This window comes from Taeniopygia guttata, chromosome 4 (assembly GCF_048771995.1).
Source record: "Taeniopygia guttata chromosome 4, bTaeGut7.mat, whole genome shotgun sequence".
Classification (NCBI taxonomy): Eukaryota; Metazoa; Chordata; class Aves; order Passeriformes; family Estrildidae; genus Taeniopygia; species Taeniopygia guttata.
Genome location: NC_133028.1, coordinates 57,039,472 through 57,062,308, shown reverse-complemented (window position 1 = coordinate 57,062,308; position 22,837 = coordinate 57,039,472). Strand labels below are relative to the sequence as shown.

The following is a 22,837-nucleotide window of genomic DNA, read 5'->3' as shown; positions in this document are numbered from 1 at the left end:
TCCTCAGTTCCTGTAGCAGCCACATTGCTAAAAACATACTTAGTCATCCATACAGATACTGACAAAACAGATCAGAAAATCAGCTGTCTGAAGCGTATACTTTGAAGGAGGGGAAAAAATTGCTTTGTATTCTTCTTATTTCAGGGAATTGAATTTAAAATTCTGACAAAGTATCTTTGCTAATGAACACACAAAAAAAAAAAACATAAACAAAAAAAAAAACCAAAAAAAAACAAACCTGAAGGTGTTGCCAGCACATTATAGCTAATAACAGCATAAGAGCATCAGTTCAGGCAGGGCAGACTGAAGCCAGAAACAGCAAAGGCCCAAGCAGAACATTTTTAGTTCAGTGCAGACAAAATTCAGTTTGTAATGAAAGAAGACAAATGCATGACACACCTACTCTTAACTGACAGAACCCAGCCAGTGAATTCAAAGTCACTTCTAAACCCAAAATTGTAAAGATTATTCCAGAAGATCCAGCTGCAGAATATGCCAGATGAAACCTATCCTACCCACTGCAGCAACTGCTACATAACAGCAGATCAGAAACCAGGAACAGCAGGACAAACACTCCTGGGAGTATTTGAGCCAAGTTACCTGCTCTGGCCAAAATTGTGCCCACACGGCACCCACTGGTGCCCAGCACTGCAGTCACAGCAGACTGAACATCAGCAGAGCATCAGGGCAGCATGCATAGGAAGCAGCTAACACTGCACTGTGTGCCATAGCTACAGCACACTTATTTATTCTCAAAGGACAGCAGCCACCACCACGGACATGTGCACCAGCGGTTAGAACTGCCACCACCATCTTTACAGAGGCATTTTACAAAAAACATGTCAGTAAACAAATTAACAAGTGGGAATGGGTCATGCATCCTTGCTTGACAGAGTGACACGTGTGACAGCTCCACTCAGGCTCTGCATGAAGAAACAGGCTCAAAGAATAATAAAGATTGAGCTTTGACTAGTTAAGAGTTAATAATATCTGACACACATGGATGAGGATTAATCAGGGAGTTGTCAGGACTGTTATAATAATAGCTGCGTGAAATGCTGTTCAGTGGGAGGGATTCTAAATATGAGAATACATTCACTTAATATATAGCAGAGCTTGCTTTAAAATTAATCATGAATAATCATTAGAAGGCCTCTGGTTGGAAGGAGGGAGTATGACCCAGATGCTGGCTGTACATCCTCAGAGATGGGATTATGTCTGGTGCCTAATAATGAGACCTCTGTTTCAGCCTCATGCCTTTTACTTCACTCTTGGTCTAACTGCAGTGGCAGTGAGAAAGTCCATCAATTTTAGCCAACAAATGTCCTGATATTGCTGGGGTTGAATAAAACTATGATGTAATGCAACTGTGTATGTGGGAGGTTGTCAAAGACTTACATTGGAGATAAAACTGATTTCTGCCTGTGGAAACTTTGTTTCTGCTGTGTTGCAATTCTGTTTTCTGCATTCAAACATCATGCAGTAATGTTCTTAGTGCTGTGCTTAATTTTAAGTACCTGGATTGTCTGATTAAGGCACTGTTCAACTGCTTAAAGTTAGATGTGTTAGGATACATCAGTTGCTTAAAATTATATTATGCATACAATTATGCATAACATAAAGTAAAGAACTCTTTCTTTTTCAGTCCTGTGGGTAATACTTCCTCCAGAAATGCTGTTGATAGTAACAATAAATAAATGGCAGAATAAATAAATGACAGAATGCAGCTGAATACTTTTTCATAACAAAAATTCAGTAGTCAATGCATGCTGTTACATCTCAAATCAAAGTTAAACAAAACTAACTGCAGGCTAATGCAGAGGAGTATCCCAAATTTTTGTTTTCTTCCATTTTGACTCTAGTATCCTGATTACATTGCTTATTTGGTTCCTTATAAGACCTCCTAGAGACAGACTAGGTTTACTTCTAGTCTACTACTAACACCAACAAGGCAGCAAAATAATTATATTCTTCCTGTTAGAAAATAAAACTTCCTTACCATTGTTCACTCCTAAAAATGAACCAAGAGACAGCACTATTTAAATTTTTGCTCCTTCTGTTGTAGTAAGATACCAACTGACTCATAGCCCCTTTAATCTGTGGGTAAGTATCAATATTCATGAATGTAACTTCTATTTAATAATTAATTTAAGAACAAATACTAATTAGATATGGTAAGTACTTGAACTTCTGATATGCACCAAGGTTGAATACTTGTTCAGAAGCACCTTATTGTCTCATATCTCAATTACCTCTCAGGAAAGAGAAAGGAAAAGATTTTTCAGTCATATCAAAACATTTTGCCTATAAATCTGTAATGTTGAATTTACAATAGACAGATTTCTATATGCCATAATACAATGTATATATGCATTGCATATACAACATATGTTATATGACCTTTTCAACCACAGTAATGGATGTAAGCTGTTGATCAATGTAAATGGCATTAACTTCTGTATTTGTGAACTTTGCATATGCTACATAGGTACAATGATGATATCTCTGAAAAATATTAGTAAGCAACACCAGAGTGTAATTTAAGAAGCCAACAGCAGTCTTTGGCTACAGTGAAATCCTCCATCTCCCCAAAAGGAGGGCTTTTAATATTCAGGTGGCTTCATCACTATTTATGATGGTTTGCTTCTATATTTTTTTTCTTCTGAAGGAAGGAAGGTTTTATATTCCTAGCCTGCTGTGGCATACCTTCCATTGAAGGATCTGTAATTAGTCTGCATTTCCTGCTGTGGTGCAGGTGAGGATATATTTCTGGAAGTAGCAGCAAAGTCAGCTTTAATTCAGTCTAATTTTACTCAATTAGGTTTTTTTATTCATTAAATGCATCTTGACAATCTCCTACCAATCGACTTCCCAAAAGAAAGGAAAGCTTTCCCTATGTGAACATGCAACTGACCTTAGACTGCTCTCTTTTTCTGTTTGCACACATTATCAAGAGGTTGCATACAAAGCCTTTGCTTGGAAGCTACTGGACAAACTTCAAAGAACTGAGGTAACACACAAGGTCCTTTACATCCAGCTTGGGCATTTTGTCAAGGGATGGATCAAAGTCCAATAACCCAGCCAAGATTCAGGGTCTTCATGTTTGAACAAGTGAGCTGTGAAATAACAGACTGGCCACAATGCTTTGCTCAGAGGATGCTCATGGATTGCTTTTGTGGTCACACACTCCAGGACGTGTTCCTTGGCTCCTCGTCTCCACAGCAGCAGAGAGCACAGAGATCTCCACCCTTGCCCAGGGTGATGTACCACAGTCCTGTCGCCTGGTTTTCGGGTTTAGTGCTTAGTTCTGGGTTTGGTTTTTAGGTTTGGTTTTGAGGTTTGTTTATGTGGTTTGTGCCTGGTTTTGGGGTTTAGTGCCCAGTTTTGGGCCTGGTTTTGTGGTTTGTGCCTGGTTTTGGGGTTGGTTTTGAGGTTTCACCAGAATCTCAGAGCCACACTTTCTGCCACAATGACTGTTATTTACACAGTTTTCCATCTGCATTACACATTGTTGAGCTTGTTTTTTGTTACGAAGCCTCAATACTCAAGGATCCACCCCAATATCTGCTCTTTAACACTGAGGTTCACAGAGCTGTAAGGGTATCCAGGAGGTGCCCTTTGCAGGATTTGTCACTTCAGACTAAATCACTTACCCTCAATTATGTTTACCCAACTATAAAATAGGGGCAATAATACTTATTTTTCAAAGATGATATGAGGCTTATTAATGCTTGTTTAAGTGCTTTGTTATGCTTGAATGGAAAAGGAAATTATTATTATAATTTTAAGTGAAGCTTAATTATAAAACTGTTAACATAAGCGTATTAGAAAAATGAATTCTGAATTGCAAGCCAGCAATTGCTCATTCTTAAAACAGTGTGAGATGATTTTATATGCATCTTGCCTCCATAAAAATCCATTCTGTTTGCTATAATACTAAAATAAACTACATATATGATTGTCACTGGTACAATCTCTAACCTAGAAAACAGGCTAAATTACCTCTCCCTTGAAGGCAGGAAGAGAGTTGGGTATCTCCATCCCAGAGAAGGGAAGGCTCCCTGGGCCATTCTGTACCTAAAGCGACTACAAGAAAGTTGGAGCCTTTTGGAGCTGGAGTATACAACCTTTTCACATGGGTGCATAGTGATAGAACAAGGGGAAATTGCCTTCAACTGAAGAAGTTGGGTTTAGATTAGATATCAGGAACAAATTCTTTATTATGAGGGTGAGGCACTGGCACAGACCGCCCACAGAATTTGTGGATGCCCCATCCCTGGAAGTCCCAGGCTGAATGGAGCCCCTGAGCAACCTAACCTTATGGAAGGTGTCTCTGCCCATGGCACAGAGGCTTGGAAGTGGATGATCTTTAAGGTTCCTTCTAATCCAAACCATTCTATAATTTTATGAAAATCAAGTCGCTGAGTTACCAAGATAATGTAAAATTTGCAATAAGACTTTCTCACAAATTTGTAAATCCTAGAGAGCACAGTACTTCCTTTAATCAAACAACAATATGAAATCCTTTAACTGGCTTGCTTAGAAGACAACTCGGGACTTATAAAAGTACCTAACCACTGAGGATTACACAGTTACTGTATGGAAAGAATTGAGCAAAACAATTTGCTTTTACCTGCCATAACATATTTGTCAAAACAAATACCACTTCATCACTCCCAAATCTTCTGCAAATGTGTTCTATGAGTTTAAGCTCTGACACACAATGTATACAAATAAAGGCAGAACTCCGGGATCATTTCCAGACAATAAACAGAAAGAAAATAAGCTCACTCCATTTCCTCCAACCCTGCCACAAATTTGTACTTCCAAGGCTCAGCAGAAGAGGTAAATAAACAACAACAAAAAAATCTGTTTAGATAAGGCACTGCTCATAAAGTTTTCAAAAAGAGGATAAGTATTTGATGCTAAAACAAAGTACGTTTAAAAAAGCTTCTCTAGAGCTGGGGGTCTGAACTGTTCCATGCCGAGAATTGCTGTGCTTGGGAATGCAATGGTAGTTTTCCATGGTCACAAAAAAAAAGATACTTCATGCTGGGGAGGGGTGTGTGGGTAGGTGCTGTGTGAAGCAACAACAATAAAAAGCAAAACAAGACAACAAAAATTCTCCAACAAAAAAAAAAAGTGCAAAATTAATATCCAGTAAAAGCCGAGACTTAAGATGAAGAGAGGCATCCAATATTGTCCAATGTTGACCAATATTAACCCAAACTAAATGTCCGTATCACAAAACACGATTTGAGCAGAACTGAAGGTTCTGTTAATTCTTCACTGATCACCAACAGGACAATTTAATCTGAATTAAACTCTGTAAGATTAAAAAACAAGTCTTAAAGGAAACCGCTCTCTGGAATTTCAACAGCAGTTGAAAACTGTCAGTAAGAAAACTATCAGTAAAATCAAGAGATTTCAGTCAGCTGTAGCCATCACATGTGGCTGGACCTCACCTGGAAGAAGGAGTGCCACCACTATTCCCTCCCCACTGAAGCACTCCTGTAATATCACCTCACGTGCCACTCCCAACAGCCTTCCCCAAGCACAAGATTAGAGAGCGAAAATGGAGAATTGGGAGAGTAAATACACCAAAATTATTTGATAGAACAGCCTATTTGACGCCTTCTAGACAAAGGGAAAATAAGAACAGTTGTAACAGTACTGACAGGCTTCTGATGGACCAGAGAACACAAACAATGTTACAGAGCTACAGCAGACTGCTGCTGCTGAAGCAACCAGGAAATTTCACAGTTAAGGGCCAGCATGTGCCTGGGTCTCTCTGTGCCTGTGGCTTGTCTCCTCCCCTTGATGATATTTCAGCCACAATTAATTCAGAAAGCCACAAGGTTTTCTATTGTGTTGCTGGGTCTTCCCTCCTGCATGCAGCCATGGTGGCCTTGAAACAACTTCCCATCTTCAGGACGATTTAGCTGAAGGCAAAAGTTTTTCCAATCTGGAGCTACCACCAGTGTCCGACACTTGCTTATATTGTCCTACTCCTAACTTTATTAACAGCTTGAAGTCCTAATTTGGATGAATAATTCAAATGCTGGTAACTAATCTTGCTTGTTCCTTTGGCAGATTTTTCCCATGGCGCTTGCTTGTCCTACCAACCAACTTCACTGACAAAGGCTTAATGTCATATTAGCAGCAGGCTTTTTTTGCCCTCTTATGTAAACACCCTTTGCCTTGTCCTCCATATTTCTAGGCTGCAGGTTCTGCAAGCATAGCACACTTGTCAACTGGACTTATTGAATGTTTAACAAACCCTCACTGACTGTGTGAAAGTCTCCTGCAAAAAAAAAAAATTGCAAGATGTCATGTACATCCAAAACCTGGGCTCCAAGAACAACTGTGTCAAAGTTGCTGTCCTTTGTCTTTGTCCCACACCATCCTCCCTTTTTCTTCTCCTTGTTTTTTAATCCTTCAGTTGCAATACATCTCAACAGCAAGCATGGTACTCTGCAAACAAACACACCATATGCAAGGACATATCAATTCTTTCACTGACTTAATTTTAATTCTGAAAAGCCACTTATGATTTACTACATATTCTATTTATTTAAAAAAAACAAGACTGACATGCCAATGCAAATATGCAATGCTGATGATGCACTTTGCTAGACAATTAAGCCATAAAATTCTATAGCACTGAAAATAGCACAAAATACCACATGCACAATGGAGCCAAGTTCTGCATCCTGAAGAAATATCTTTGTATTCCATAAATTTACAGCATTTTATATCTTACCAAAAAAATGAAGTAAAGCCCAGAATTGAAGGTTTCCACCCCCAGTCATCATTATATGTGTTATATGGAAGCCATCACTGAAAGACTGATATTAAGCATGAAAAAAATAACTGAGTATAAAGACTAAGTGCCAAAACAGAAGTACAATACCATTTTCTGATGGCAAATTTGAGCAATTTAATGGCAGCATCTGCTCTTTTTGATAAAGAGGCAGATGTATTTTGGGCCTCACCCTAAGTGAATGAAAATGAATACATCACTTACTAAAAAGCAGTATTTTACATAAATTCATAATACCAAATCTACAATGAAAATCTTATTCATTCTGATGACTTACTAGCCTAGCAGAAGCTTTGAGCCCATATATTTCTTTTTACTATAGGAACAAAGTGATTCTCTGCATGAATTTCATGTTATCCATCTGCAGAATAACACAGTACTGGAGAGGGAATATTGGCTTAAATTTCTCTTGACACCATGTTTTATTTTCCTGCATGGTAATAAAAAGCAGAAAGTTTTATTAATGTAGAACCATGAAATGTACCAAGAGATACTCTAATACTATTCATATTGAATATAGATTAACATTTTAGGATTTATGGCTAGTTATATATTCATTAAATTTACTGTAAACAATATCAGAGGGAGGTGAAATAAACATGAAAAAACTCTCCATAGGTTTAGGTATATTCAACATCACAAAGCTCTTCATGTGCTCATTAAGTGCAATGATGTAACATATATAAATCCAACATAATGACACAGTTAAACATAAGTCCTCTTTTGTTTAAAACTCATTCTGCCTCTATTGTGCTGCATCTATCTCTGCTCTGCCTTTATCTGGCTGCTGAGCCAGTTATCTTTATGTATGTTTGTCCTTCAGAGCAGTGATACACAGTCCTTCCAAAGTGCAGCTCATTGCTCCAACACAGAATTTCTGGAGGACAGAAACATTCTTCTCACAAACAGAAGGCATTCATAGCACTCTCTCCCTCAGATAACTCTCAGCTCCAAGTGAAAGCTCTGCACTAGAACATAAGGATTGGAAATAAATAACATAAATCTGAAGTGTCAAAAGCAAGCGCCTCGCGTGAGGGAAAAAATCAGCAAAATAAATCCTGCAGAACGTAGGTGCACTGATTTTTTGCTGTCTGTTCTCTCTCTTCCCCATCCAGAGACAAGGAGCCCAGTGAAATCACTCAAACAGCCACTGATTTCTGGTCTGGATTTACTGATTGAATAAAGGAGCATCCCAAACAAGGGAATCTATTTCTTTTCCAGCATGGCTAATAAACACTCTCACCACAAACAAGCTTTTCCAGGTACAAACTTGTTTGTCTGAACTTGCTCAATATGTTTAGCCCGAATTTTTCTTTCAAAGTTGAATTTTTGGTATTGTTTTGAAGACATCATGTAACCTGCTTTCAAGTTTTTAACATAACATTTACTTATCACCCTGAGCTGTATTAGAAACAAAACAAGCCTGCAAATCTAACCCAAAATCATGCAGTTGCTCTTCTGGGCATTTCATACAGTATTACTTTGAGCATCTATTTTGGGAAACATCCACTAAACCTTTTCAAGGACAGTTTATAACAAGCAGGGACTGCAAAAGATGCAACTACAAAGCAACGCATCTGAAGAAGACTGGACATTGAAAAGAAACAGGTGGTGGATGCAGAGGAGGTACAATGGTTTTGTCAGTAAGACACAGAAATAAGAAGAACTTGATTCTGGAATCTGTTTTCATTGTTCTAAAGCAAAATACTGGCAATCCTGATGGCTGAAATAAAAAAAGCAAGCTTACTTCTCTATATCCCTCCAAAAGTTCTGAATGAAATCCAAACCAGAATTCCGCTGACCTCTGCAGAAAGATCCAGCACCCAGAGAACGGTGCTAGTTGTGAAAACGACATGTATTTTAACACAGTGCTTAAATTGCAAAGTAAAAAAGCAGCAGTGTTTATCTAGAGCAGCAAGACATGGAGTAGGTGGTGGGACAGAAGTAGCTCACATGACAAGATCAAAGCAATTGGGCTTTGTAACCCAGCAGGATGGGTAGGAAAAACCTGAGACTTGATGACCCCAAAGTCTGTATGAGGCATCACTGGGGAAGGGAGGAAGTGTGCAGGGCGAGGTCAGGCTGCTCAATGAACACAGCCACTGTGAAATAGCATCAGGCCACTGCAGGGATATTGGTTTATCTACTGAGCCAAGCTTTTATTTTCTTTCTTTTTGATTGGAAGGGACCTTTGAAAGGTCATCTAGTCCAATTCCCTGCAATGAGGAAGGACATCTTCAACCAGATCAGGTTGCTCAGACCCCCATCCAGAGTGATCCTGAATGTTTGCAGGGATAGGGCAGCTATCACCTCTAGACAATCTGTTTCAGTACCTCAATACCCTTATTACCAAACGATCCCCAAAACTTCCTTTTATCTGTTCTAGATTGACCCTCCTTCAGCTGAAAACCATTATCCCTTGCCCTGTTGCTACAGCCCCTACTATGAAGCATCCCCATCTTTCTTATAAGTCCCTTTTCAGTACTGGAAGGCTCTTCCCTTGGAGCCTTCTTTCTCCAGGCTGAAGCACCAGTATTTCAATCTTTCCTCAGAGAAGAAGTGCTCCAGCCTTCTGATCATCTTTTTGGCCCTTCTCTGGGCCTGCCCTGACAGGCCCATGTCTATCATGTACCTAGCTGGATGCAGTACTCCAGGTGAAGTCTCACCACAGAGGAGTAGGCTCACTAATCTAACTGATGTGTGCTTGCAGATGATTAAAATTGGATCATTGAGCAGTACAAAGTTTTTCTGCAATATTTCCAGGTGTGAGGTCAGAGGTCAAATTCATTTTAGTAATCATCATTAGACTGGATTTTGTTGCTGGCAGTCAAATCCTGACAGAAGACAGAATACACTAAATGTTGTCCTCTCTTTTATACTTAGGACCCAGTAAAAATCATTGTAACATACAAGGGGCTACAGTTTGATTTAGAGTCTCTAGGGAGTAATTTTATGTGTCATACTTTTTGTTGTTTAAAAAACTGCCCCTATTGCCTTTGGCCTGTTAAAGCAGCATCTACCTTCACATTCTTTCCATGACCCCACCAAGTTCGAGTTCTGCTTGGTTTTACATCTTTTGGATTTTCAGAGTAAACCTTAACAATGAGACGCAAAGGTGGCCTACAAGCCCACAAAATCAAAATAAAACAGTTCAAAGCCTGAAGGTTTCACTGCAGGCTTTTGAATGCTTCAGTTCTGACAATACTGCTTCCCGTGTGATAGTTTGTGTTTCATGCTCTGTGTACAGAGCCACACACGTAACCTCAACTAACAATTGCCACATCTGCCCAAAGAAGCCAAAACCAAGCCTTGTCTTTATTTTTTCCAAATTCTCAAAAGAAAAGCAGAGAATTGCACTACTCATTTTTACATTGAGGACTCTATATATCACCTTCAAAACATTTTATGAAAGGGTTTATAGATCACTGTTGTTTGTACAGCCATGTGGGTATTTTTTGACAGTGTTGTGGCATGGAAGACAGCCATGAGATTCTCTTTGCACAGCTCAGCAGATAAAAAAAAATAATTTTAAATACAACAGCAAATCAAGCGTTCAAAATGCCACAAAAACATTTATTTACACACTGATGACTGAAATCTAACATAAAATTATTGCAAGCATTTAAGTAGTATTATGATTCACAATTAAACTATGCATATCATTTTCAGGAACATCTCAGAGAGAATTTTTTGTTTCAAGAAAACCAGCATTAAAATGCAATTTTCTTTTTGACTTGCCCTTCAAGTTCCAGTTTTAATAGTTGGAGTCAATTTTTAAACACTAGCTTTGAATTTTTGGTAGTGAGTCACGTATATAATGTTCCTGCTCATTTGACATAGGTATGAAGTAGTGAAGTTAAAAATTATGATACACAGACACAGCAGTAATCACTTATGTTCAGAGAAACAACTGCATTGAGAATACAGGGATATTAACATTTGAATACCATTTTAGGTCATTATTTTACCTGGTTCTGATGTGTGACCAAGAAAAACCATTACATCCACTCTATGAAGCACAAGGTAATTATTTCCACCCTGCCTTCTCTTGTGTGCTCTATTTCAATCCTAACAGTTTATAAATCAAGAAAATGCTCCCATTCATGGCTCCTTCCATGCAGTGTTGGCAGGCCAGAATGGAGAGCACTGACATCTACCCCAAGGAAAGTAGCCCCACTAGCTGGATACCTAACCGGGGTTAGATTTTTAAACAAAGGCAGCAAGGAAGCAAATCAGAAAGTCTCTGTAACCTCAGTTAACACCAGAAAGAAGGCCCTGCCTTCCAAAGCCCCTCCAACCCAAACCATTGTATTACTCTACCTGCTGCTCTGGTCTAGATAAACCAGCTTGGGATAGTAACCATGTGAACACAAAGCTATACACAAAATAAATTACTCCACAGCCTGCCGTATAAATATTACCTTTAGCCATGATTTCATATCTGTTAGGAACAGAGCATCTTATCAGGGTGCTTTATACATTTATAGCATTTTTAAAGCCCCTGCATCTTTACAGTGGGTTCACACATGAATTCTTTTTTTTTTTTTTTTTTTTTTCCAGAATAGGGGTAATATGGACACGCAATATCCCTTTTTAAAACAAATAAAATCTCAGCATTTTCAATGCAACCAGAACTTGATCATCATATTGAATATCTAGAAAAGATCTCATAAAACCCATACTGGGCAGACAATGGTAAATTAGGAAAGAGGATTTTTAAGACAAAGAAATAATTTCTATGCCTAAAAAAAAAAAAAATCAGACTACCAGACTGCCAGAATACAGGAGAACAAAACAAGAGAACCATTGGTGATTGCTTATCTTGTTCTTACTTTTATTCTCCAAATATTTAGCTAGTGGTCACTGAGGACAGAAGTCTTTTCTAGATTGATTTTTCCTGTGAGACTACTGGCTGTTCTTATATTCTTACTCTTCTTTAAAGTGATTAAAAACTGTAAGCCTCAGGAACTCTGATTTTTATAAACTAATCTAGAGCTATTCAACATCCAACAGCTCAGGAATACCTATTTAATAATTACATCTCCTCAAACTCCTCACTGGTGAATTACTCCTATTAATTCTACCAGGAATTTGAACACATTAAGAATGCACAAGTACTGCACTGGGAAGCACTGCAGTGTTCCCTCTCTTCTTGCCAACCTTCAGTCTGCATCTAATGCAGGAAAGATACCAAGTGCTGTACGTGAGGCTGTGGATGCAGGATGAGTTGGAATGACCTCTGGATAACCTCACTCTCCTGGACAGTCTTGCATTGTGCATTTTTGCCTTTGTGCTTTCACCTGTCTGCCACTCTCCATCCCCACAACGACAGTTAAGAGAGAAGGAACATGACATTGATGTCATACTTGCTGCATTGCACCGATAACCCCCTACACACCTTTGGCTTCTTTCACTCCCTTTCGGAGCTGGGAAATGACAGCCCAAGAGCTTAAAGCTGCTCACCTAATGCCTGTACAGCAGTTGGCACACTGCAGCCTTGATCCTTGTGCAGGGAACAGGGAATGCAGTAGCTGATGCTGCCAGCACTGTGGGTGCTCCTCCCCACAAGAGCGACACCCTTCACCCACAGCCTGTGCTCCCCAGTCTTTCCAACACGCACAACAGCAGAGGAAAAGCTGGCAGTTCTACATGGTATATTCAGGTCTCTGCTCCTGTTGACAAACTGTGAGAAGAAAAGGCACTTTTGATAAGGACAGGCCACAAAGTAATAGACACAGAGACACACCACACTGACAACAAGCCTTGAAGAAGAAGCAGGCGAAACCTTTCGCCCTGCGGTCACAAAATACTTCCCACCACTTTATATAATACGGGTTTGCATGCCTTGCCCATTAGCAGAGCTGAATTTACTGCAGTCTTGGTCTCTTTTCCACCTTTCTGCTGGCACCATTCCGGGTGTTTTTTGCTATTGATTTGGCATTTCCATTTATTCTTCTGTAGGATATTAAAATTATTTTAGTACAGCTCATAAGAATCACACTGGAAAACTACTCAAAGGTTCAGAAGATATTTGTCTGACATTCTACTCCCATATTCCACAGCAATAGTTCAGGATATTCTCCATAAGGCTGGAAGAGGAGCTTGCCAAATGCTGAACTAGCCTGGCAGGTGGTTCAGGGCTATTTTTTCCACCGGGAGCTCAAAAAATACAGCAGACACAAATATTTCATGGGATATATTCACAGGTCACGCCTGACACAGGAAAGCATTAAGCCCATAAATTAAGCTCACTCTCTTCAGTAAGCTCAGACTGACATGTGGCAGAATAAAAGCATTTGGTCCAGCAGTATTCCAGAGCAAAATTAAACAACTAGAGATCCCTCAAAGACAGACACCAGGCACTTGACTTTTTTAGATAAATTTCACTTTCACTTTTTAAATGTGCAAATAGCTTGACTGGGCCAGTTCAACTACTGGGGGAATACAGACATAGATATAACATATGGTATGTCTGTGTCATTACAAGCATTAGAAAGATAACAAATATTCACTTTCCAAAAAAGTTTTAACAATTTTTTTTTAAGACTATCTGTCCCAAATGTCTAAGACGCATGTTATATGATCTCAAAATTCCAATATGCCACTAGGGAATTATCTTGGTGGGAGGACCGAGCATTTTTAAAGCCTCACTCTTTCGCGTATTCAAGCTTCAATTTTTTTCAGTAATAGAAACAAAAAGCCTACATTTTGTTAAAGGAAAGCTCTAGTTTCTCACATATATGTGATAGCCCAGGGCATTTAAAAAAAACAAATACTGCATGAGTTGACGATGCTATATTTCAATATGATTTAATTAAAATACTAATCTTAGGGGCTGTAGGAATAACTGAAGACAAACCAAGGAAAGAAGGAGAAGGGATATGAATCAGAATAAGAACTAATAGTGTAAACCCACATAACATTATCTGAGTCTAAAGGGCAGTGAAAACACTCTGCAAACAATATCCTGAGGACACAAAAAAGAAAATCCATATAAAGGAAAAAAAGATAATAAACAACAACTACAAAAATGCAAAAGCATGAAAATTCCCTTTATGGGCAACTCCAATGAGGTTTATTGAAATAAAAGGTGATCAAGTGGTTCTATTGCAAAGTCCAAAATCCAAAGTGAAGATCCCAGCACTTTCTGGAAAAAATCCAGCCCCCTTGAAAAGTAGAGAGGGTTTGCAGCTGAAGTGCTGAATATTAGAGGTCACTTCTGGAAAACCTTTGTTTGTATGTAGCTGATCACATGAAAAATAGCTTTTGGAAATAGGTTCGGGCAACAGTCCTCCACGGGGAAATGTGTTGCACATTACATGGCCATCATCAGTAACAGGTAGCAAGTTTTTACATTTATCATATGCAGAAAATTTAATATAAACATGATTTTTCTGTTAGGCAGAGGAGCAGAACAAAAGTTCCTTAGAGAAAACTGTGCTCTGAGTTCCTCTGATTTTTTCTCATGCACTTAACACCTGTGATGAACATAAGAGGAACCAACACAGTATTCCAAAAAACCATGTGACTGTAGTAGAAAGATACCAAGCCAAGACACTACAAAATAGATCCTCAAATCTTTTTTTCAAGCACTTAAAAACCTCCAAAAAATCCTTTATCCCAGATACTTTGCTTCTCTGCATAGATGTAGGAAAGCCTTTCTCTCATGTGGTTTCTTATAAAATTACTAACTCAACTGTAAAAAACATTAATTGCCCACAGCACTAACATCAGTTTTTTGGTACACATAACATCCCAAGATTTTTCCTTGCTTGATCTTTTCTTGATGAATATTGATAGGTACTTCTGTTCTCCAAATGCTTCTTTTTCCTGACCTTTTTAAAAAGGTTTTGGCAGTTAATTCTACTTCACTAATTATATGATAATTTTTGTATGTGGTTTCTGATTTCACATACAATTTCTACAGTTGCAAAGCTTGTGTTTTCATCAAAAGATATTGCTGAATGTAAAATAAAGCTATATGATCAAACTGCCTTAATGAGCAATATTAACTGCAGAGAGCCTGCACAGAGAGCATAAGCCCAGATTTCAAATTGCATTTGCTACACACACATTTACAGAAGTGCATGCCTAATTCCTATACAGACTGAGTTTTAAATCCATGCTAAAGGGTTGTATTAAATGTCTGAAAACACCTACAGATGGTTTTTGTAGCCTCACAACAAGACTTTACAGTCCTTAATTTCTGTTAAGCTTATTTAACTAATTTTCCCTATTAATGCTGTCATCTGGGAGGAAACTTCTCAAGCAACTCTCTCCCTACAACATCTCTGAATTATTTTGACACATTTCATATGTTGTTTCTGAAAAACTGGTATTTGCACTTATTACCCACCCTAAAATATAAATTGGGAAGAACAGAGCTGGGGGAGGTGACTTAGGTGTGCACTGAACTCGGAAAGTAACCTGAACAGAGCCATTGGTAAATGCCTGAAATACCACACAGCAAATATCAATAGCTGCAACATTAAGATAAAGACATCTTGGTGACCCGGGGGACAAATGATCAAGTCACATTGCTTGTAGACAGCAGTACCACTGTGTTCCAAAATTAGCACTACATGTACAACTAAATGCAAAATCACCAGGAGTGGGGATTATCATCAGCCAGCTTCTTAAGAACAACTTTTCTACTTACAGAGCAATTTTAATAATGTTAATGGTGAGAGGAACTGAGCTGCCATGACTATCAGCTAATTGCATTAACATGTACAAAACACCATAAAAATTTCATGCAACGTCTGTTTAGCAACTGTTCATCATGGACATGTTAACAAAATCCTTGATTTGTACCACTCCATCAACTTCCAGAAATCATATATACATTGCTGTTGCCAGCTTATCTAAAATTCTCATTATCTACAACTAGCAGGTTATCTGTATACTCCTAAACATTGAATTAAAGCAAAATAATACTATTTTTTTAAAAATATGGTTTCAGGCTTCACTGTAAATGCAAAAGTCACCCAGACCCATTCATATGCAAAATTCCCAGTGTCACAGTTTCTAAAGCCCAGACATTAAGGCAAGATGAAGGCTGTCTTGTTAACCAGAATTACCTTAGGACAATGGGCCCTAAAAGCCATAAGAAGTTAAAAATATCATAACAGTAAAAAAGAGAGGTTATTAAGTTCTACATAAATGTATTGCTTCCACTGGATGTCCACAAGCCAAGGATATGAGCATCCAGACTGTGACTCCTCATGCCACAAATCACTGTCCAGTGTATGTCTTCTCCCCTTGAGAAACCCTCTAGATTCCAACAGAGCACAAATTCTCTTGGTGGCACTCCTGTAGGCACTGCTTTCTGCGACTCATCTCACTTCAAAGTAGTCAAATAGATTTAACTGACACCTGTTTAAATTTATTTCATCAGGTTCATCAAGGATGAAAGTGTTACCAGAGTGTTCATTTCATCACCCTTAAGGTTACCCACATGCCACATCTACAAGACTTCCATCTCCCTACAAAAACATTACAGTGACTTGGAGCTACACCTTATTGGAGTAGCAGTTGCAATTTTAGACAACAATTCTATTGAGATTACATGAGGAATCTGAAAACAATTCCTCATCCCCCAAAGGTACACCAAAACCATCCTAAAGAAATTATCAGAACCAAAATTACTTAATATGTATGATATATGCATTGAAGTTATTAACAGACTTAAGACAGTTAAAGCTACAAAGTATTTTTAAAAAAACTTTGATTTTCACCACTGTTCTCACTATTTTCTTGTCCAAGGAAAAAGAGATATCACATCACAGACAAAACAGTCTGTGATGACTCCCCCAAATCTTCTTCAGTCATCTCAAAGAGAAACAAAACAACCTTTCCTCTCCCTCCATACCAAATCTAAGAGATGGAAAACATTAGTTACAAAAATAAGTCCAAAATTGTGGATTTTGCAGTAGTGAAACAGATTTTCCCATTTTTTATAGTGCTCAGAACACTGCATGAGTAGGGTCTTTTTTAAAATTATTTTGCTATATTGACACTTCCTCTGAAACCACATTTGAATGTGCTTCATCTGATAACTGTGTAATGCAGAAATTATACACTTGGAAAATCATTATAAGATGACAGCATTATGTTAATGTGTACTAAAAATTGCTACACGTTGTAACTTTAATTTTCCCTGCCTCCCCCCTCAAAAAAAAAAAAAAAAAAAAAAAGGAAAAAACATCAGCATGCACTTCGGCACTAAGAATATTCTGTTCGTTTTTTTTTGCCAAGAAGTACGATTTAATAAAATAATACATTGTTGACTCACCACAGCATGTGCTGTCTCATCTATAGGAAATAGTTCAAAGGCATCAACTTCATGCATGGGTTGCCATAGCTGATATTTGAGTCTGGCCTGCTGTTGGTACAGGTTTCTAATACTAGCCCTAAGCACAAAAGAAGAGAAAGAAATGTTTGGGTTTTATTTTTCAAGTCTGATTGACATAGAAAATTTCAGAAAACTAAACTAACCTGGAATATCAATATCTGCACATTATATAACAATGACTTTAGATTTTCCTCTGATAATACCATCATGCATCACATTCAGGCAGTATCTAAAATACTTTCTTCTACACAAAGAAGAAAGGCAGGTGACAGAAAATAATGCAGAATGAAGTGCTGTTTAAATGGGAGAAGTGTGTCACAGTTACTCCCCCACCAGCAAAAAAAAAAAAAAGAGAAAAAAAATTAAGACCTTAGTGCTCAAGAGCACATGTTCAAGACTGTTCATATTGAAACAGATGGCACTAAAAAAAATCATAAAACTGGTCTAAAATAATTTCTTTTTTTTTTTTTTGTTTCTATACTATCTATCTTTCTCAGGCCAGATCATCAAATTTTTTCTTTGGAATAACGAAGAGCAGAGACTTTACCTCTAACAAGTTGAGATATGGACACAGTCACCTGCCACCAACACCTGGGGATGGAAATTAAATTTGACTTGTGACATTATTAGCAGCTTTAAAAAGTGTGTGATATGGATACATATAGGCATCAGGAAAGGACTCATGAATTAGTACTGAATTAATAAATTAATGTGTTTATCAAATTAGCACCCTCTTAAAAACAAATAACAAAGCATGTGACAAAAAGGTCCAACTGGCAAAAGCACATGCAGCCAAGAAACTTACAGACAACCTCAAGAACTCTGGGAAAAAGCAAATGCTGTGGTATTAAGACAGTGAATAAGAGAAGGAACAATCAAACATGGTGTTCTGGTACCTAACCACTGAACAGAACTAAATGATTACTGTTAACATAAGGTTTGAGCAACATTGTTGTACCCCTGTATCCTAACGTGCTTTCAAGTATCTCAGAAGAGAACTAAAAAATTGTACTAAGAACAGAAAATGAAAAATCCTCATGAGAAAACTACTACTGAAAAAAAAGGGCCCAACTCAGTCTCCGGAAATCCCACCCCTAAATTACAGTTCCTAATTTGCTGGGTTATTGACCTCTTAGTGTGGAATCCTGGTGAAGCAGCTATTGACTTGACTGGAAGGCTCTTCTGGACTCCAACTTTTACTGATTATTACCTCACAAAAGTCCTGAGAGAGTCTAGCATAGCCAAAGATTCATGTTAGATCAGGTCCTAACACATCCCAAATTCCCCATATCACTGCTGTAATGTGAGTAAGGGGCTGCACTCACATTGTCTTTTTCTTAGACAGGAGAAAACCCCAGAATCTGCCTAAAAACACAACACTTGCTTTTCCTTTTTCTTGCTGTAAAAAGACACTGCCCTGTGCTCCAGGCATAGTCAGGAAGATCCCAGGGTACACTAAAGCTCATGAATTCACATCCTTCCTGTAAAAATGAAACTGAGAACATACCACCACAATTAGTGAGTTCACACACCAAAACTTCTGCCAAAAAATCTCACTGTATAAAAAACCAGTAAGACTGGAAAGTTTTGGGACTTTCATTTCCTGCCTTTCTCTTCTAATAATTAACCAAGACTAATTTTAAAGCTTGCTAACAAATCTGCAGCTATTGGGCTAAAACACAGTAGAGCAACTCAAGAACAGCTGTGTAACTTTCATAAACAGTGGAGAGGGGACCAGGAAATTCCATCCCATCCCCTCTACTGCTTTTGATTTTGGCTTTAATCATTCGTGGACCTTTTATGAGGGATCATTTTCCTTGCAAGTAGCTTTCAAAACCGTAAGGGTGCAAGAATCATAGCAAAGGAATGGTAAGTGTGCAAGAATCAAAAGCAGAATATGAGCACTGAAGGCCAGAATTTATATATATATATATATATTCAGTATTGTAGTCCAATGAAGACTCTCTCCTGTACTCCTGATGACATAACAGAGCAGCAACTGTGGTGATTCTGCAATCACTAGGCTTTCAGGACATAATTTCTAGTAGTGCTATTATTGTAAGCTAAAAATGTAATCAGTGGAATGGGAGGGGCTATGGGTATAGAATGCTTGAGACAAAAAACCCAAAAATTTACTTGGATTTGAAAATTTATCAACAAGCCACTGATATTTTCTGTAATTTGGAATTATCCAAGGAACTGGGTAGTATCTACTGAACAACAGTTTAAGAGATTACCAATTTTAAAGCTGGAGGCCATTCCCTAAATGCAGCTTTTCTCTCTTCCAAGTCTTAAGAAAATTATTATGTCGCTGGCAAAAGCAATGCTAAAACCACCCTCCTTTGGGCCTGCTTTAGCCCTCCCTTAAATTAGATGAATTTTGCAATGAACTGTAAACTATAAGTGAACTTTATGACCTTCTCCAATATCATGGCAGTGAAATTTTGATAACTCTCTCTTTGCTTTCCCAAGCTAGATCTGGTACCGTAACACTGTTTGAAGGTATATTGATCCAGTACTGTTAAATCACTAAAAACCAGCTGCAAACATGCCAGCCACTGACAGCAGGGAAAAAAACCCCAAACCTACAAGAAAACACTCATCCCTGTCATCTGCTCATAGAAACTTGTGTGTGCACTGAAGGAGCTTTTCAACTATGAGAAGGACATTTTCCAAGGGGGCAGACAGGCAGCTGAAGTTAACTTATTTTTCATGGTAAGTGATTTCTGTCTTTATCTTATTTAGGAACATCCTTGTAATCCTAACACTCCTCAACAAAACCATAATTACAACAGGACCCTGAAAAATTATGCATACTCTGAAACAGCAGGAGAGAGCTATGCGTAAGAGTGCAGTTTATTGAGAGTCAGGGAAAAAGAATATTGTTTAATGGCTGAGGTCAAATCACCTTTGTCGCTCACATCCGCATCCCTGTAAGACAAAGTCATTAGCGGAGCCAACTGAAAGGGTATTCCTATGCCACCATTCCTAGCAGGAAGAGAGCAGACAGAGAGAGGACCACGGAAGAAAATATTGCTTCAGTGTTCCCAACCAGTGATTACATAGCACTGTACTGAAAGAAGGTTAAAATAGTGGGGTTTGGTGCACCCCATTTTCCCCAAGGCATGGGACCAAAGATAGGTTACACATGGGCAAAGACAACACCATACATGCCGTACCTACACCAGCCTGTTCTGTCTTAACCCCTCTCTTTTGCAAAAGCTGGGCTTGCAGGACAATCTCTGTGTCCTCCACCAAGCTGATTTCAGACTCCTCTGATTAGTTACAATATAATTATTTGCATTTTCCTCTCAATACATTTCTACTCTGTGCCATACTTTCCCACAAAATTTGTATTTTCACATAGCATCGGTTTGCCCCTGTAGAAGTCTCTGGCAAAACTTACAGTGAACATATCAGAGGAGGGGAAAGTTGCACTGAGGATATCAGGAAGCTATGCAGCAAAAGGAGCCCATGTAAACAAGCTGACAATCCCCCAGCACACGAATGGTGTGAAACATGCCCATCATGGTTCACTGCGAGCACAGCCTGCTTATTAAACAATGTTGTAACACTTAATTATCCAAGGCAAATTTCTATTATTTCTAACAATGTCGCTCTGCTGTAAAAAAACAAAACCAGCATTTCTTCCTGTAGCAGTAGCTTTTTCTGCCAGAGGATCTCCCTGCAAAGCAACATTGATTTCACTGCAGCATCTACAGATTGTTAATTCTCTTTTGCAAAATAGCTGGCCCATAGCTTGCTGTAAACACTTCTCCTGAAAGCTCTCGTGGTTCTGTTAAATCCAGTGGGCTGAGTTGTTCACTTGAATCCAAGTAATGTGGAAGAGTGATGATTAAAGGCTACTTTCTTAAAAACAACCCCCTCCCCCACATCCAACAAGATCTGTCAAACACTTCCACATACACACTCTTTTTTTTTGGCTTTCAATCACTCTGCAAAATACCAAGACTTCTGTCCTCTGAATCTTCCAGCTCTTTGTCCTCTTTTTATTTTTCCACATTCAAATTTTATACCGCTGTGTATGGACCCTATAACCCTCACAACACCCTCATTTTTCTCCTGAGCTGCAAGCCAAGACACCTCCTTCCCCCCAAAAGCCCTCAGGCAGCGTTAGAGGTGATGAGGCTGAGTAAAACCTCAGTGTTTACACGAGCCAGCTGGTAAAGCACCACCACACTCCCATCCACAGAGTGCCCCTGCCCTGCTCTCACGGCCACCGGTCACCTGCAGCGCCCCAACATTCAGGCTCATACACACCCGGACACAGGAAAATTATGCTTCTTGGCCACAAAATGGACAGGTGCAACCTTCTTGCTTCGCTTAGCAGTTTACTTCATTAACCTTTCTCTTTCTCTCCCTCTCCCTTCCTTTAATATTTTTTTTTCCTCAAGCAGCAATCAATATTCATCACCCCACCCTGCAAAAGCAGTTAGTCAAAGAATATTAGCATCAACCACCTACCATTCCTTGCTTGCGAGCTATTCTCCTCGTCCAGAAACCTTTTCCCCAAATTGCGACTTTAGGTGGTATTTTTAGATCACATTCCAAACAGTGCCGAGAGGAAAAAAAACAGGCTATTTAAAATAATGGGGGGGGGGGGGAGGGGGGACAGGAAAGAAAAAAAAAAAAATTATGAGATGATGAGCAGTTGGTTTCAAGGTAAATCACTGTTTTCCTTTAAAGAACTGAATAAAAGCCTGGGGGAGAGGGTAGAAGAGAACAGAAAAAGGGGAGGCAAAATGTCTGATAATAATGAAATAAAAGGGGAGGGAGGGGAAGAGTGGCTTGCTGAATCACGCTCTTTCACTGCCTGGAAACCATTGTGCAGCGTGATGCTGGCTGTACCATTGTGGAACCTACCAGAGGAGACAGGCAGAGAGCTTGGGGAATGGGGCTGCTATGGCAACTGAAAGGAGCACACATGACGTCAAAGCACACAGAGGTCTCGCAGGGGGAGGGAGAGAAAAATCTAATCTGCAGCCACAGCCACGGTATCTCCTGGAGAATCAGGGAATCGAGCAGCCTGCAAAGGGAAGCTGAGCAGCCTCCTCCAGCACTCACCAGCAGCAGCTCAGACATCTGCAGTACAGGGGAAGCTGGTAATAGCAGTGTGGATCTGCTCTTTTGTTTATATCAGCTGCTGTACAAAGGCATAAATGTCCATCACCCTAAAAAACTGTACACATCTTTTAAAAATTCAATCGTGTTTCAGCCTGAGAGAGGGATTTAAAAAAATTATAAAATTACAACACATCTCCTCCACAGCTATTGAACACAGCAACTGCTCGAATGAACAAGCAGTGCAGCTCTTGGAGTCCCTCAGAAGCCCAAGGACCAGCAGTATGTTGTGCCCACTTCTAGCCTGCCAAAAATCCCTCTTCTAAAAACAACCACTGCACAGAGGAACTACTGCATTTTTTGGTCATAGAACCAAGCAGAGTTAGTGATGACTTCTGATGCCCTCAAGTTTAAAAAATTGAGCAGATAATATGTCTTCTGCACATATCAAACTGCAGGATGTCTTTTCTCTTCTGACATAAAACAGCAAAGAAATCACACTGGAAGGCTACTACACTTCCGTAAGATTTAGGCTGGGATAAGAGCTAATCAGAAATATTATCATACAATCATAGAAT

At 39.0% G+C, this 22,837-nt stretch overlaps 1 protein-coding gene across 20 annotated transcripts in view; it reads right to left on the bottom strand.

The window, feature by feature from the left end:
* Positions 1–22,079, bottom strand: part of MAPK10 (mitogen-activated protein kinase 10) — a 146,489-nt gene extending 124,410 nt beyond the window's left edge. For 4 of the 20 annotated variants that reach the window (XM_072928667.1, XM_072928672.1, XM_012573333.5 and 1 more), the window contains exons 1-2: positions 21,663–22,044; positions 17,118–17,235 (exon numbers count right to left, since the gene is read on the bottom strand). Coding sequence is in view for 5 of the 20 variants with exons in the window: in XM_030271813.4 (XP_030127673.1) it covers positions 17,118–17,174 (57 nt within the window). In the remaining 15 variants the exon portion in view is untranslated. The other 16 variants (XM_030271815.4, XM_030271814.4, XM_072928671.1 and 13 more) reach the window with 8 other exon arrangements.
* Between the last annotated feature and the right edge of the window lie 758 nt (positions 22,080–22,837).